The sequence below is a fragment of the Notolepis coatsorum genome (genome assembly GCF_963971535.1).
Source record: "Notolepis coatsorum genome assembly, chromosome: 3".
NCBI classification, from domain to species: Eukaryota; Metazoa; Chordata; class Actinopteri; order Aulopiformes; family Paralepididae; genus Notolepis; species Notolepis coatsorum.
The window spans coordinates 68,714,598-68,731,326 of record NC_140167.1 but is presented as its reverse complement, the minus strand read 5'-3'; the positions used below and the strand labels follow the sequence as shown (position 1 = coordinate 68,731,326).

Here is a 16,729-nt window from a genome sequence, read left to right as displayed (position 1 = left end):
GACTAGACCCGTGTTTACATGCGTGCGGGAGGGAGGAGCAGACCCCGCACCACCCGGTGTCTGAGACAGAACTCAGCGAATGAGATCGGTTTTGACGATCGGCGAAAATAAAGCATTATCACCGATCACCGATCGCATATTTATACTGATTATCGGCCGATAACGATCGGTGGCCGATCGATCGGAGCATCCCTAATAGAAATTAATGACAGAAAGGAGCTGGCAAATCATAAAAAGCTGGCTGTCGACACGGCCCCTTAGACAAACTAAAATGTCCAACTGTAAACCCTGAGATGGCTACAAATCTTAACTCACCACTAACTATATCAGAAATCACCCTAGCCATCAATAAGATGCAGAGCAACAAAGCCCCAGGTCCAGATGGATTCCCTGTTGAATTTTTCAAGAAATTCAAAGTTAAATTGGCCCCACTACTACACTCTGTATACATCGAATCACTTGAATCTGGCTCTCTCCCGCCTACTTTACGTCAGGCATCCATAAATGTATTACTTAAAAAAGATAAAGACCCAGACCTATGTGGCTCATATAGACCTATATCTTTGATAAACGTGGATGCCAAGGTACTAGCAAAAGCTCTGGCTCTTCGTTTAGAAAACGTGCTTCCAACTAGGGCTGGGCGATATGGAAAAAAATCATATCGCGATAACGATATGATAATTTTATTTTATTTCTCGATATCGATAATTATCGAATTGTTATAAGTATAAAAAAAATTAATTTTTTTTTTTTTTTTTTTTTAAACAACAGATGTATGTTTATTTTGCAGCAATTCTTTGTCATTGCCGCCATATTTAGTGTTACATCCCCTCACACTCCAGTTCTCAGGCTGCAGCTGGTTTAAAAGCTAAAGTAAACCGGCTTCTCTGCTGGCTGTGGCTCCAGAGGAGTTGAACAGTTCTGGCTCTGCTAGTTTATTTTCGATCTTTTGGCGCTTTTTTGGTGGACAAACCACCGCACATGTGCACTGTGACTCGTGACTGGAGTCTAGTTCTGCTAGCACACATAGCCTACTGTGTACAGACGGTTTCAAAATGTATTTTAAATTAGAAAGCAAACAAAATAAATGGACAAGAGAAAAAGAAATCTGAATTTGGTCAGTATTGTCATTTGGACAAGCAAAGCCATTACTTTAAGTTGCAGGCAAGAAAGACAAGTCTGTCCACTGTCTCTGGTTTTAAAACTGCCCTGTTGCAGGTAAAAAAAAATAAAAATAAACAAAAAAAAAAACGATTTTTCGTTTTTTTTTTTTTCGATATTCGATATCGATTATTAAAATATATCGCGATATTTATCGTTATCGTTATATCGCCCAGCCCTACTTCCAACCATTATCTCAGATGAACAAACCAGATTTATAAAAGGACAACAGTTTTTGCTATAATATTCATACTCTCCTAAATGTTATATACTCCAGCTCCCCCAACCTGACCCCAGAGGTGGTGATCTCAGCTGACGCAGAGAAAGCATTCGACAGAGTAGAGTTTTAACTATTTATTTGAGGTATTAAACAGATTTGGACTAGGCAACGTTTTTATTTCATGGATCCACCTTCTTTATACTTCACCATTAGCCAGTATTCGTACCAATACCACACAATGCAATTTCTTCTCTTTGTCACGTGGTAATCGCCAGGGCTGTCCGATGTCAGCACTCCTATTCGCAATCGCAATCGAACCATTATCAATATACCTAAGGTCCTCCCGACCTATAACGGAATAACTAGGTCAAAAATGGAATTTAAATTGTCACTTTACGCGGACAATCTATTACTGTATGTCTCTGACCCAAACACATCGATTCCTCTTATTCTAGCTTCCCTTAAACGATTCAGCGCATTTTCGGGCTACAAAGTTAATATCTCCAAGAGTGAATGTTACCCTGTCAACCAATTAGCACTACAACTTACACAATCAGACTTTCCCTTTAAATTGAGTACTTCTGGCTTTAAATATCTTGGGATAAATGTAACTAGAACCATTTCATCTCTTTTTTCTGCCAATTTCTCCCCCTTAATATCTAATCTTAAGACTGACCTTCAGAGATGGGTATGTTTACCCCTATCATTAATAGGAAGAATCAACACAATCAAAATGAACATCCTTCCTAAGTTTCTTTTCTTATTTCAATGCCTCCCCATCTTCCTGGCCAAGAAATTCTTCAAAAATATAGCACAAACAATCTCTAGCTTCCTTTGGAATAGTAAAATACCCAGGATCCGTAGATCTGTACTTCAGAGATGCAAGTTCAATGGAGGGCTATCGCTACCAAATTTCCAATGGTACTATTGGGCTACACACTCATAAAATGTCCTATTGGTAATATGCATCAGTAAATCCACTTTGGTGTGAATTTGAATCAAGATCATGTAGCTCATCTTCACTGCCAGCTCTAATTACCTCCAATATCCCAACCAAGTCAGACACTGTGCTTAATCTCTATTCCCGGGCTTTCCCAAACTGCCCCCGACGCAGACATGGGAGAGGCTCATCGAGCATGACCCACTCCAAAAAGAAAAATATATATATATCTAGGATATATGATGGCCTTCTGTCTATGGAAGACACCCCCAATAATAGAATCAAAGAGGCCTGGGAGACCGAACTTGGGCTGACGTTCGACTGGTGCACGACTCACTCTTATTCAATTCAAAGTACTATTTAGAATTCATTACTCTAAAGCTAAACTGTCACAAATATATCCTACCGTGACGGATAGGTGTGACAAATGTAATACCTCACCCTGTAACTTAACCCATATGTTTTACACATGTCCACTCCTGACTAACCTCTGGACAAATTACTTTGACACGATGTCCAAAATCCTCACACTCTCTGTAAATATTTCCCCACATACCGCCATCTTTGGTGTTCTGGAAGACTATACATGGTTCACTTCCAGACAACTAGGGGTTCTGGCTTTTACCTCCTTGATAGTGAGACGCCATCTCCTCCTCCAATGGAAGTCCACTAAACCACCCTCCAGCACTCAATGGCTGAGAGAAGTGATGTCCTTTTTAAAATTGGAAAGAATCAGATACTCCACCAGAGGTAATCTAAGTACATTTAAAAAGAAATGGGACACACTCCTGACTTAGGCCCAGTCCACACGAGCGCTGGATTTAATGTAACCAAAGTTTGAAAAAAATAAACCTCTGTCCACACAGGTGAATAACCGTGTATAACCGCATACTCACGGCGGCTGGAAAACCAGCAACCGATACATGTAGTACAATGCCAAAGCAGTAGGCGGCGATGTTGTGCAGACATGAAGGCCATTTCAACCAATCAGAAAAGGTTGAACGCTCACTACACTTCCTGCTTAAAACCAAAACAAAGCCGCCATCTTTAAATACCCTTGCGTTAACCATTTAGCCAAACGGAGCATATAGTTTCAGCAAAGAAAGAAAGTGCAATAAACAAACAAATACATTCACTGTGTGTTCTGCCTCTCATTTGTTGATGAAAGTCTGGACTGGGTTCCTTATAACAATAACTTGACAACACATGAGTTTAGTTTAGCCGCAGCTACAGGTTTTACTCTGGTCAGGTCAGGAATGCGACGACAGACATCAGTCGATCACAACACTCAACAATACATTTCGAACAAAAGTTTGTTACAATCATTTTCATATAACGCTACTTGGGACAGCTCTGCTGTAAACACTGGTGTAGCTGGCTCTGCTCTAATCACTCTAACCCCGTGCTCGGTTGCTAACTTGCTATTGTTTGCGACAGTCTGCCGACTGCCGTGAACATAGGAAATAATTGCGACAGCTCTGCTGTAAACACTGGGAATAACCTCGGTTGCTATGCCCACACGCACCCACTACAACCGGGATGTGCGCAAATCTTCACCCTGGACTCCGGTTTTCAAAGATCGCGGTTGCAGTGTAGCAAAACCCCGGTTGTGTGTGCCCGAACAGTGCAACTGTGCACACATACAATCATGGTTACATTAAATCCAGCACTGGTGTGGACTGGGCCTACTTCACTTCGCCTCCATTTAATCCCACCTCACAGAATGATCGAGCCCCCCCCCCCCCCCACCTCTCTCTCTCCCTCTCTTCTTCTACCTCTCCTCTGCTTCCTTTTCTCCTCTTCAGTTTTCTGTATTTTATTTTATTTAATGTATTATTATTTCAATGTAAGTTTTATGTGTATGTGGGGAAAATTTTGAACATTTTAGTTGTTACAGTTGTGAAATGAATGTCTACATGCCTGACTCCCAATAAAAATATTGGTAGCCTAGGTAAGATTGTTCATCAAACAGTGTCGAACTTGAGTGCTAGTCTTGAGTGACACCGACACTACTGTGATGACACAACTGTACCAACACTAGGGGTGTAACGGTACACAAAAACCACGGTTCGGTACGTACCACGGTTTTAAAGTCACAGTTCGGTACGGGTTTTCAGTACAGTGGGGGAAATCTGGCTTTCCATGTTCCACTCAGGGGTGATGTAGTGTGCAGTAACTAATTGTACTTGTAGGGCTCCCATGACTAGAGCCATATGAAATCCGCGATCACGGAATCGCGGACGGAATCGCGGAATTGAGCAATAAAAATGGAATCAACTGTAAAAAAAAAAAAAAAAAAAAAAAAATTATAATATTTTTTTTTTTTTTTTTTTATGTTGTGTGACTTGTACAGCACTTTGTTCAACTTTGTCAGTGCTGTAAAGTTTAAACCTTTTTAAATCTTAGACAAACAAAACACTTTGCTTTCATGAAATATTGTAAGCCGTCATTTGAGGCTTTATAAAAGCAGCACAATGAACACAAATCTGTCAGTGCCGAGTCCGACCTCATCTTAAATAACAAACAGCATTGCTTGTTGTAGTTAACAAAGAGAGGCAGAGTTGATTTTGCAAAAAAATATATATATATAATTTATATTTTTATATTTTTTAATAATCAAATTTTATTTTCATATTCGAATCCCATGCCCATCGAACGAAGCTTCGAAGTATTTAAGACAGCCCTATTAAATGGACTGTTATATCTTATTAAATTGTGGACATTTATTCATTCCCACTTATTAGACACTATTTCTGATGGTAAAATGAGCGTACAAAGCAAAATACAGAATTCTGAAATATTAAAACGGAAAAAACGGAATTTGGAAAAAAATTTAATGGAATTTGGAAAGAAATAAAACGGATTTCATATGGCTCTACCCATGACTTCTATTGGATCAGTAGAGTGGATCACAACATGTTGACTCCTCTGTGGCCTACGAAGGTGTTTTTAAATCACAGTTTTCACGCCTTCAAAATGGGTGTGGACTAGGGAGGCACAGATCGGCGGCACGGTGGCGTATTAACACTGTCGCCTCACAGCTAGACGGTCCTGGGTTCAATTCCCGCTTGGGGACCAGGTTGCCAGGTACCCAGGTGGGGTATCTGCCGGGCCTTTCTGTGTGGAGTTTGCATGTTCTCCCCATGTTCTCTTTAGGCTACTTACCCTGTATCCAATACCAATACATTGTATACAATACCCTGTAAATATCAGTACTCTGTATCCAATACCCGTATAGTACCCTGTATCCAATACCAATAGGGAGGTGTAGTGGTTACGTCATTGTTGAAATTGCAATGTATTTCCAATGGACACATTTCTAAATCGTCTCGTTTAAAACAAATAAAGCATGAACATTGCCATGGTGTACCTTTCTGTGTGTATTCATCCACAGTCTATAGCTCAACATGAAACAATTCGCAATTAATCGTAGAATAATTACGTGTAATTGTATTTCAACCAAAAATGCTTAAACAATAATGTTAGTGATAGAAGGGAAGTCATTTTGTGCAAAATGGAAAGCTTGCCAGTGTTCATGAGGCAGAATTATTACAATAGCCGATAATACATTTTCCCAATGATAAATCCCTATACAGGTGGACCGCGCGGGAAACTAAAGTGACGTCAGACTAGGGGTGGGCAATATGACGATATTAAATAAATATCGGGTACAGTTCATTAACGATACACTTTTTAAACGTATCGTAGACATCGTGATGTTTTGCACAAACCCTCACGTCAGTTTCTAAGCTGCTGAGGCTGAGATGACTTACTTTAGCGTATCGCTTTCCTCTCTCCCTCTCACAGAAAATAAAGTCACACACACTCGCCCAACTTACTAGTGTGTCAGTAGACTACTCTTAGATTTTTAGAAACTTTTAATTTAATTATTTTTAAAGCACCTTCATGGTTTAATGCAGACATATGTCGCAGGGTCTATTATAAATAATCATCATATTGGTTGTGACTGTATCAATCAAAGGGTTAAATCAAGCATATTTAAGTGCTTTAGAGGAAATGTCAAAATATCGCAATATATATCGTGTATCGTGATAGAGTCAAAAAATATAGTGATATCATTTAGAGGCCATATTGCCCAGCCCTATGTCAGACTACACCATCCTCCCTATACCCTGTATCCAATATCAGTACTCTGTATCCAATACCGCTATAGTACCCTGTATACAATACCAGTACCCTGTATACAATACCAGTACACTACATAATACCAGTACACTGTACATAGGGCTCTACTCTAACCTTTTTCCCAAGGAGCACATGTGCTCCTAAATGAAAATATTTAGGAGCACAGTGAAAGTTTTTCAAGTAACAGTTTATTAACAAACTATTTATTACATGCATATTATACTGTGCGTGTGGGACTAAGGGACAAACATCTGTACAATAGCTGCACATACTACCAAAATCACATTGGCCCATGCCTACTAGACGCAAAGGATATCGGTTGTCAAGCTGCTTTTGTATGTTGTAGTGTGGAATATAGTATTAGATGACAGAACATGGTAAATTATTTTATTCATTATAATTTAAACGCTATTGAAAAGTAAATAATCAAAAATAATAAAATTATTCTGTTACAGCTGCTGAGCTATATACTATAGACAGTACTGTCCATCAATATCTTCCTTTTGAATGTGTAATAGGTTCAAGAGAGACTCTCAGTCCCCCTTCCCTCACTATTGGATGAGAGAGAGAGAGAGAGAGAGAGAGAGAGAGAGAGAGAGAGACTCTTAGCGAGAGACTCTTAGCTCCCCCTTCCCTCACTATTGGATGCCTCTGAGCGTTCCCAGGGATAGCTTACAGTAGTTAGCGTTAGCAGGTTAGCTTAGTTAGAGTTAGCAGCTAACATTAGTTAAGGTTTTAGCGCGACGTGGGTATACGGGAATGGAGAGGATGCAAAGCATGTTAGACCATTGGACCCGTTGGATCTTTGGAGGAAACAGGGAACGGGGATACGAGAGCGTGAGAGAAGTGGAGAGAGTTTAGAGAGTTTAAACGTTAGCCCTACGTGTGTTATTCAGAAACGGCAATGGAATATGGAGGCACCGAGGCGGATGAACTGGTTCCAAAAAATAGTAGCCTCGCGTTCTAACCATTAGCATTGCGGCTAGCATAAGGCACTGGATTCATAGCTTCATAGCTAGCGGCGAAATCCTCTATTGTCCGTGTGTGTCACGTTGAAGATGACGTCACAGCGCCCCAGCTACCGTCTTTACATATATCTATGGGGGGTACTACCAAGTCGAGTAGGTACCAATCCATGCAGACCATGGAAAAGCGGCATAAGAGAATACTTCATAATGTTTCATGCAATTAAAAAGTAAATGATGCACACACACCGTTACAGTGTTTTGTTTACCAGCAGGGGCGGGGCTAGGGTGTGGCTACTTGGGCTCAAGCCCCGAATGTTTTCTGAAAAGCCCCGAATCTACTTAAAAAATATATAAATAATAATAATAATATATATATATATTTTTAGACACTTAATCATTGTTACATGAAAATATGTTTGCACCAGATTTTGCAGAAGCAAATTTCCATCTGTAGTCTATCCAGCTGCTAACTGTATTTGATTGAGTTAAGTCTTGGTGTTATGGTAGACTCAGACCTAAGCTTTAAATCACAATCAACAAGTTGACAAAAACATAATTCTTCCACCTTAGAAACATAGCTAAAGTACGGCCATTTATAAATCAAAAGGACGCTGAAAACCAGATCCATGCCTTTATCTCAAGCCGACTCGACTACTGTAATGCACTCCTTACCGGCCTCCCGAAAAAATACGATGATAACTATTTTATTGCAATGCACTATTGCATTATTTTATTCTATTTTACTAACTATTTTATTGCACTGCACTATTTTACTTTGTATCAGTGATAATCAAACCGTAAAAACAAAGATGCCTATTAACACTTTCAGCGCCAGATGGCGCTGTTTACTGTTACTGTTGAAAGGCCAGTGCCTTTTAACATGAGGATACGTGGCTGTGTTTGCAGGCCTAAAGCTATATTATATATTGGTGGTGGTATAAGTTAAAGGTTGTGGTGTCGAAGTAAAAAAATTCCGTGACCTATCTGGGCTAAGCCCCGGATCTCCTACAATCCTAAATCCGCCCCTGTTTACCAGTAGGATGTAGTGTTGTCACGATACTGGAATTTCAACTTCGATACAATACCTTGAAAAGTATCGATATTTTCGATACCACATTTTTTTTTTAAATATATATTTTTACAAATTTTGCTTTTGTTGCTGGTTGATTCTCCTCAGCTTCTCTCTGGTACTATAAGAGAAGATAAATATAACACTTTTAAAACCCTTTATTTATCTTTAGATCAGACATTTAAAAATAACTAAATTATCTAATCTAAATTAGGGATGCACCGAAAATTCGGCTACCGAAAATTATCGGCCGAAAATGGTTAAAACGGCTCTTTCGGCCGAAAGGGTTTTAGCACCGAAAATATATGACCGAAAGTCAAATAACGTGTCGTTGTGATGACGTCATCAAAACGCGACTACAGACATACCGGTAGCATGCGCAACATGTAACGTGAGCAGCTTGAAAGCATCTTCATGGTTTAATGCAGACATATGTTGCAGGGACTATTGTAATCATCATGTTGGCGTGACAGTATGCATCAAAGGGTTAAATCAAGCATTTTTAAGTGCTTTAGAGAGGAAATGTCAAAATATTGTGATGTATTGTGTATTGTGACATAGCCAAAAAATATTGTGATATCTAGGGATGCACCGAATGGGAAATTCTTGGCCGAAACCGATACCGACATTTTTTTTAAGCTACCCGATTATGGCAAAAGACATGATTATGGCTAAACTTAACTTAAATAATATTAATAATCACTATTATGGGCCCATAAAACATTTATTCAGCACTTTTGAATGCATACATTAATTCCAGACTGTTAAGACTAAAAGACTACAACGATTGATGACGACTTCCTGTCCTCGCATTTCCATTTCCGGTTTAACGATACATTTTCAACAACAGATTGCTGCTAATTAAACACTTCATTTAAACGGAGTAACGTTAACGTTATGTCGAGTTCATACGTGTAGTGTAGTATGAACTCGTCATAACATTAACATTACTCAGTGTCCACTGTTGCTGCCACCGTTGCGTCGCAGATGGATGGTACACTGTTAGCTCCGTAGCTAATCCGCTCCTAGACTACTGATAGCAGTACCGTTAACGTCGGAGCTGATCAATACTCCGGTTTTTTCTAATTTAGTTTAGAACCGGGTTTCGGGGGGCATCCCTACTCCCAAGAGGAGTTAGTTATCACAGGCTGTAGAATGCAGGAAGAGCTGCCAAGCTGCTCACGTTACATGTTGCGCATGCTACCGGTATGTCTGTAGTCGCGTTTTGATGACGTCATCACAACAACACGTTTATTGACTTTCGGTCATATATTTTCGGTGCTAAAACCCTTTCGGCCGAAAGCCGAAAGAGACGTTTTAACCATTTTCGGCCGATAATTTTCGGTAGCCGAATTTTCGGTGCATCCCTAGTGATATCATTTAGAGGTCATATCGCCCAGCTCTAGTAGAAAGCATTTCGTTGTAAACAATCTTATTTGGAAACATGACACACAAAATAATAGTATGCTTTTTATTTTAAACAATATTTAATCGTATGATTTTAAATATTTGTGCGCCGGGAGCCAAGGGTGTTGACTGACGCAGTCCTACAGAACCAGCACATTGACAGAAATAAATGACAAGCTGATCCGACATTTGCACTGTAATAACTGAAATGAACGGGTCACTGAAGCAAATTGCTGCCCTTGCAACCCAATGGAGAATAAAAACTCGTAACCACTAAATTAGACTCATGTCTCTATTTTACAATTAATTATAATTAATTATGACTCGAGTCATACCGAACACGTCGGTGTTGAAACTCGAATGCATGAAAGCTTATTCCGTCTGTTGCCGTGTTCCTATTCTACCGCTTGGTGCCAAGTACGCACGGTCGGAGCTGTGCGTAGATGTACGCACAATCTCAAGCACACGTTCATATTGATAAATCCCACACTTTGCTTAGAAATTATGGTATGCACGGTTTACGCACATATCTGTGCATGTACAGCATTGATAAATAAGGGCCCAGGACCCTGTATCCCAGGGGTGGCCAACCCGCGGCTCGCGAGCCGCATGCGGCTCTTTGCCCGTCAATGTGCGGCTCTTCCATCCATAAAAAAAATAAAAAATAAAAAATATTATAATTTTTTTTTTATGTCACTCATTCCACAAGGACGTAGAATAAAAATTTAATTTCTTTTTTAAATAGTCCATTTGCATGTTCTTGGTATCTGAATCTAGGGAATTTCTCCACCATTTTTCATCATATTGCAACACCGTTTTTTGCAAGACGTTCACAGAAAGGTAGAGAAACTAACTGCGTTCTGTTTTATGGCAATAACGTTCAGGTTTGTGGGAGATAATCCCAAAAAATAAGAGAAATAAAAAAGTTAATCCAGAAGTCAGATGATTGACAGGGGCTGGTGTGAGCTGGGTAGGGTTGTTTTTCAAAATTTGAAAGCCCTGAGTCTCTTCCTTCAAAAGACTACACTCACTTTTGGATGTGCCACTTCCTCCTGTCAATATGCGCCGGTTTCCGACTCAATGCCCTGAGATTTCTATAATCTTATATTTCACTAATAACAGTTAAAATAATTGGTAAACAAACGTAATGCTGAAAATATACACTTTTACTGTATATCTCGGGCTTAAGAGGTTAACCCTGTGAGGCCCAAATTAAAAAGACATTAGCAACTTCAGAGGCCAGAGGGTGGGACATAAACACATTTACTATAAAATAGCATTGTGAGGCTGAACAACAGGACCAATTGACTATACATGTGCTTAAATGGGAACTATCTTATAAATGGCCTTTTTCAGTGTTTACCATTGTTTCTTAGCTATGTGGACTTATATTAATAGGATCTATGTCTCTAATTCTCATATTGACGCATTCTTCCAATTCTCCTCTCACAATATTCACCCTCACTGAACTGAGTCATCTGAAAATTTGCATATCTGTGATGTCAGAGATTTCTCAGCTGCATAATAATGTGGCAGTTGATGTGGCAGTTGGCACCAGGTCACACAGTGGTTGGAGCCCAGCCTCAAAACGGCTTAAGATCTTGAGATAGAAAAATGCGGTTTTTGAGTACTTGATTAGAAATACAAACCGTACGTTAAATCTAGAGGAAGGAAGGACGTGGTACTTACCTCACCATTTGAAAAAAACCTAGGTGTTCCATAGACTCACAGGAATTGTGTAAAAGTGCCCAAATAGTGAAAGAAAGTCAAATAGTTCCCCTTTAACATTTTTTAAATAAACATTCTTTTTTTAAATGGCTAAAAGTGATTTTGTAATTTTGCAACCGTGGGTCTCACAGGGTACTTTTAACCCCGTGAGGCCCAAATAAAAAAGACATTAGCAACTTCAGAGGCCAGAGGGTGAGACCTATAAACACATGAAGGGTGCCGTGACTGAAAAAAAAGGTTGAGAAACGCTGGTATATGGTGTGGCTCTTTGTGGTACCACAGTAATTTTTGTGGCTCTTAGTCTCTGACTGGTTGGCCACCCCTGCTGTATCCAATACCATCCCTTCACCCTGTATCCAATAAAATACCAGCACCCTGTATCCAATACAATACTAGCAGCACCATGTATCCAATACCAGCACCCTGTATCCAATACCAATACCCATATCCATATCAGTGCATCCCTGACATCAACCTGTCAAAAGCTCAGAAGGAAATAGTCAAACAAAGCTTTGGACTTGGACTGCGGTGGACTGCGGTGGACACTCGACTCTCCTCTGAGCTGCCAACGCTTCATTGTGGAGACAAAGAATAGTGCTGCTGACCAAAACCACATTCCTGGTCAGCAGACACACTTATGGGAAATAAGGGCAGTTGTCATAAAATGCCTACGAGGGCATCCTTGTTATAAAACAGAAGTTGATGATTGGGAAATACCATGTTGAGCCACACAGCCATACAGTGTGTGTCTGTGTCTCTTTGTGTATATTTGAGTGCTCAGTGGCATTATAGTGACCAAGGGCTAAAGAGCCTACGGTTTCCCATGGCCCATACATTGTATAATATCTAACAGGAAAGTTATCCATTAAGCCCCCTTCACACTTCATGTTCCTGTACTTCATGAGGGCCTAAGCGCTCTGATGATAGTAGGTTTTCACACCTAAATTAATATTTTGTCTTGTTCCAAATCTAATGTTGTCCTCTTCACTCCATGCCCCCCCCCCCCCCCCCCCCCCCACACACAGTTATTTTATAATCCATAATATTAGTAGGAAGCTATATGGAGTAATCATTGAGCAGGTCAGGAGTCTTTCATCCTGTGAAGAAGAAAATGTTTCCAAAATCACTTGCATGAGAAATTCATTTACCAAGAGGCTGCATCACGTTTTCTCCACTAGAAGAGCACTCATTAAGACATGTGATGTAGTGGTGGGGGGAAATATCGATACAGTATAGTATCGCAATACTTTGTGTGGCAATACTGTATCGATACAAGGATGCAAAGTATCGATATTTTATTATGCACATTTAAAAAGAAATTGTATAAGGAAGTTGCATTGTTCATTTCGATACCTGTAATAGTACAGTAGTCCACACACACACACATGTGCATTCAGTTACGTTGGAATATGACTGTAATATAAACAGTTTAGTTTGTCAGGTACATGCAACACAGATTACAGTGTTGACATCTGTCTGCTTGAGAAAATCCCATTTGCTGCAAGAAAAATTATTGAAGTGAGATGAACAGACTGAAAACTTTATTTGATTAGATAAAACATGTTGACAAAAGGTAATACATCGTAATATATCGCAATATTAATATCGCAATACTCAGCATACCGCAATATATTTTGAATCGCAATACTGTCGTATCGTGAGGCCTCTGATGATTCCCACCCCTAATGTGATGTAATGTGCTTGCTCTAGACTAGAGGGCACATCCTCATAATTTATTGCATGAAGGGGCACCGAGGGCACTCAATACCCCGCCCCCACACACTTTTCGCCTCTCACTTGGAAGGGCATAAGACGTACTTCATGAGTTTTCACCAGAAAGGCATCTGTAGGGAACCTCACGTTTTCCCATTGTAAAGACAGACTGTATGGCATCACATCACGTTTTCCCATTGTAAGGACACCTACTGTATGCATCACATCACGTTTTCCCATTGTAAGGACACCTACTGTATGCATCACATCACGTTTTCCCATTGTAAGGACACCTACTGTATGCATCACATCACGTTTTCCCATTGTAAGGACACCTACTGTATGCATCACATCACGTTTTCCCATTGTAAGGACACCTACTGTATGCATCACATCACGTTTTCCCATTGTAAGGACACCTACTGTATGCATCACATCACGTTTTCCCATTGTAAGGACACCTACTGTATGGCATCACATCACGTTTTCCCATTGTAAGGACACCTACTGTATGGCATCACATCATGTTTTTCTCCACTGGAGAGGGGCATCTATTAGAAAACCTTCCAACATGCTCACACATGTAGGGAATAGGATGCCCTTCATCCCAACACACCCGCTCTACTGGAAAGGGCACCCATTGGGACATTGTCATGTAGTGCTGAAAGTTAACGTGAACCTGATTGGATGGAAATCAAGGGTCATATGGTTTTCATTATTACAATCGATCTTGTGGCTCCCATTCAAATTGCTCTGAGCTGTGTGCCCAAGATTCATTACAGTATATTACAAGAACAGCCTATTCGTCCATCCAGACCAGGATTAAATACAAACTAACAAGTGTAAAATAACTAGGGTTTTCCCTCAAAAGCTGACATGCCATCGGGTCAATGAGTGGTAATTAAGGCCAATGCCGACCTACTATTACGTTACATTGTATGTGATACTATCATAGGCTATTCAAAACATGATAAATGTTCTAGTACTAGTAGACTGCCTGATATTATTATGCAACGATGTATGCCAAGTTCCCGTAGTAGCTAGTTGAAGCTGCTACACTAAAGGCGTTATACTAGTGAGTAGTATAGTACAGGTTGTTTTTAAATAATGCTTTATTGTTGCAATATTAATGTCTTTGCATTTGGGTTTGAACAAACCCACATTATTCCCCACCGGTAAGTCTCTAGGGTGATCTCTGCAACAAACGTACGTTAGCTTAGTGGATAAAAAAACAAACATTAATTCTTATGCTTACCATATTCAATACCGCTTAGGAGAAAGATGATTCCGATGGCGATGTATGTCAACTTCTTTTTCCGCCGATAATCCATTGTGATTATGGTACTTCTGGGACGATTTGCATCATTTTCTTCTATCTAACCTACAAAAACGCTAACGTTTACAAGTCTCTCAACTGTTTACCGAGCGCCGCTAAACCTAATCCAGAGGACAGTGCGTACAATTAGAGTCCATCGCAGCCGCAGGGTCATCTCTGAAGTCGCTGTTAAATCATCATGCTCCGTTTAAATAATGCGTGGTGGGCATATAGCAAAAAGCATCTTTATTAGAAACACCAGCGACGTGGAAAAGCCCTGTTCGACTCCCGGCGCATTGTAGTCTGTGGACACTGACGCATGAACTCCCCACTCGTCCCAACTATGAACTACTGGAGCTTTCCGTGCCAACAGTTACTGTTTTGCGGGATAGACAAGACAACAGTGAGCTGTGGTGTTCCACAAGGAAGCATACTAGGACCGCTACTGTTCCTAATTTATGCAAATGACATGTCGTCAGCTTGTGACTGCAACTTGTTCTGTTTGCGGACGACTCAGCCCTGCTGGTCTCTGACAAGAACAAGTTACAGGTTGAAAAAACCCTCAGCTCGGAACTAGGCAGAATCTGCATATGGCTCGCTGATAACAAACTATCATTACACATGGGCAAAACAGAGTCCATTCTCTTCGGTTCAAATAACAAACTCAGCAAGACCGACGGCTTCTCAGTTACAGTGGGTGACAATATTGTCACAAGGAAAGATGAAATTACCTACCTGGGTTCCATCCTAGAGGCTAATCTCTCCTGTGACAAAATGGCATCCAATGTAATAAAAAAAGTCAACCAACGAACTCGATTCTTGTACCGGATCTCCTCTCTGGTAAACAAGAATACCCTGAAGACTCTGGCAGGAGCACTCATTCAGGGGTACTACGACTATGCTTGCACCTCATGGTACCAAAGCACCTCAAAGGCGCTAAAAACAAAATTACAAACATCTCAAAACAAACTGGTCAGACTACTGCTTGACCTTACTCCTAGAACCCACCTCACCCCTGCCCACTTTGACAACCTAGGATGGCTTAGAGTAGATGACAGAGTACAGCAACTTGCAATGGGCCTGGTCTACAAGATACACTACACGACCAAGGTACCCATGTACATGGCAAAATACTTCCCAAAGGTCAGTGAATACCACGATCACAACACCAGAGGGAGCTCCACAAATCATGTTAAACCCAGATTCGGCTCAAATAAGGGACTAAACACCAGGGGCGGATTTAGGATTGTAGGAGATCCGGGGCTTAGCCCAGATGGGCCCCCCCCCCCCCCCTTTTTTTTTTTTTTTTTTTTTATTATTATTATTATTTTTTTAATTTTTTTTTTAAATTTAAAAAAAAAAAATTGGGCAGGCAGGGGGTGGTTTGTAGGGGGTCAGGCACGACCCCCTCCACGACAGAATTTTTTTGAATTTAATTAACCTGTACGTGCAATTTCCTGCAATATAGAGCCTTCAATCTTGACCAATAAAGCTGCTCTTTTCACTATAAAACTCAGTTAACCATAACGTACTGTAGTTATGGTTAGATTTATATATTGGGGGGAATATATCATATTTTTCATATAATCAAAAAGTGGTGGAGCAAGATCATACCTTTGCTCCCCCAAGTTCAATAGTGGGAGAGCAGAGATGCTCCGAATGCTCTTATGGCCAGGTGTCTATGATTCACTGATACAAAGTAAAATAGTGCAGTGCAATAAAATAGTTAGTAAAATAGAATAAAATAATGCAATAGTGCATTGCAATAAAATAGTTATCATCGTATTTTTTCGGGAGGCCGGTAAGGAGTGCATTACAGTAGTCGAGTTGGCTTGAGATAAAGGCATGGATCTGGTTTTCAGCGTCCTTTTGATTTATAAATGGTCGTACTTTAGCTATGTTTCTAAGGTGGAAGAATTACGTTTTTGTCAACTTGTTGATTGTGATTTAAAGCTTAGGTCTGAGTCTACCATAACACCAAGACTTAACTCACTCAAATACAGTTAGCAGCTGGATAGACCACAGATGGAAATTAGCTTCTGCTAAATCTGGTGCAAACATA

General features: G+C 40.2%; 1 protein-coding gene across 2 annotated transcripts in view; it reads right to left on the bottom strand.

Moving 5' to 3' along the window:
- Positions 1-15,033, bottom strand: part of mfsd8l1 (major facilitator superfamily domain containing 8-like 1) — a 79,009-nt gene extending 63,976 nt beyond the window's left edge. For both annotated transcript variants that reach the window (XM_084309424.1, XM_084309423.1), the window contains exon 1: positions 14,608-15,033. In XM_084309424.1, the coding sequence (XP_084165550.1) occupies positions 14,608-14,683 (76 nt within the window). In that variant the 5' untranslated portion in view covers positions 14,684-15,033. The remainder of the gene's footprint in view (positions 1-14,607) is intronic.
- Positions 15,034-16,729: the final 1,696 nt, after the last annotated feature.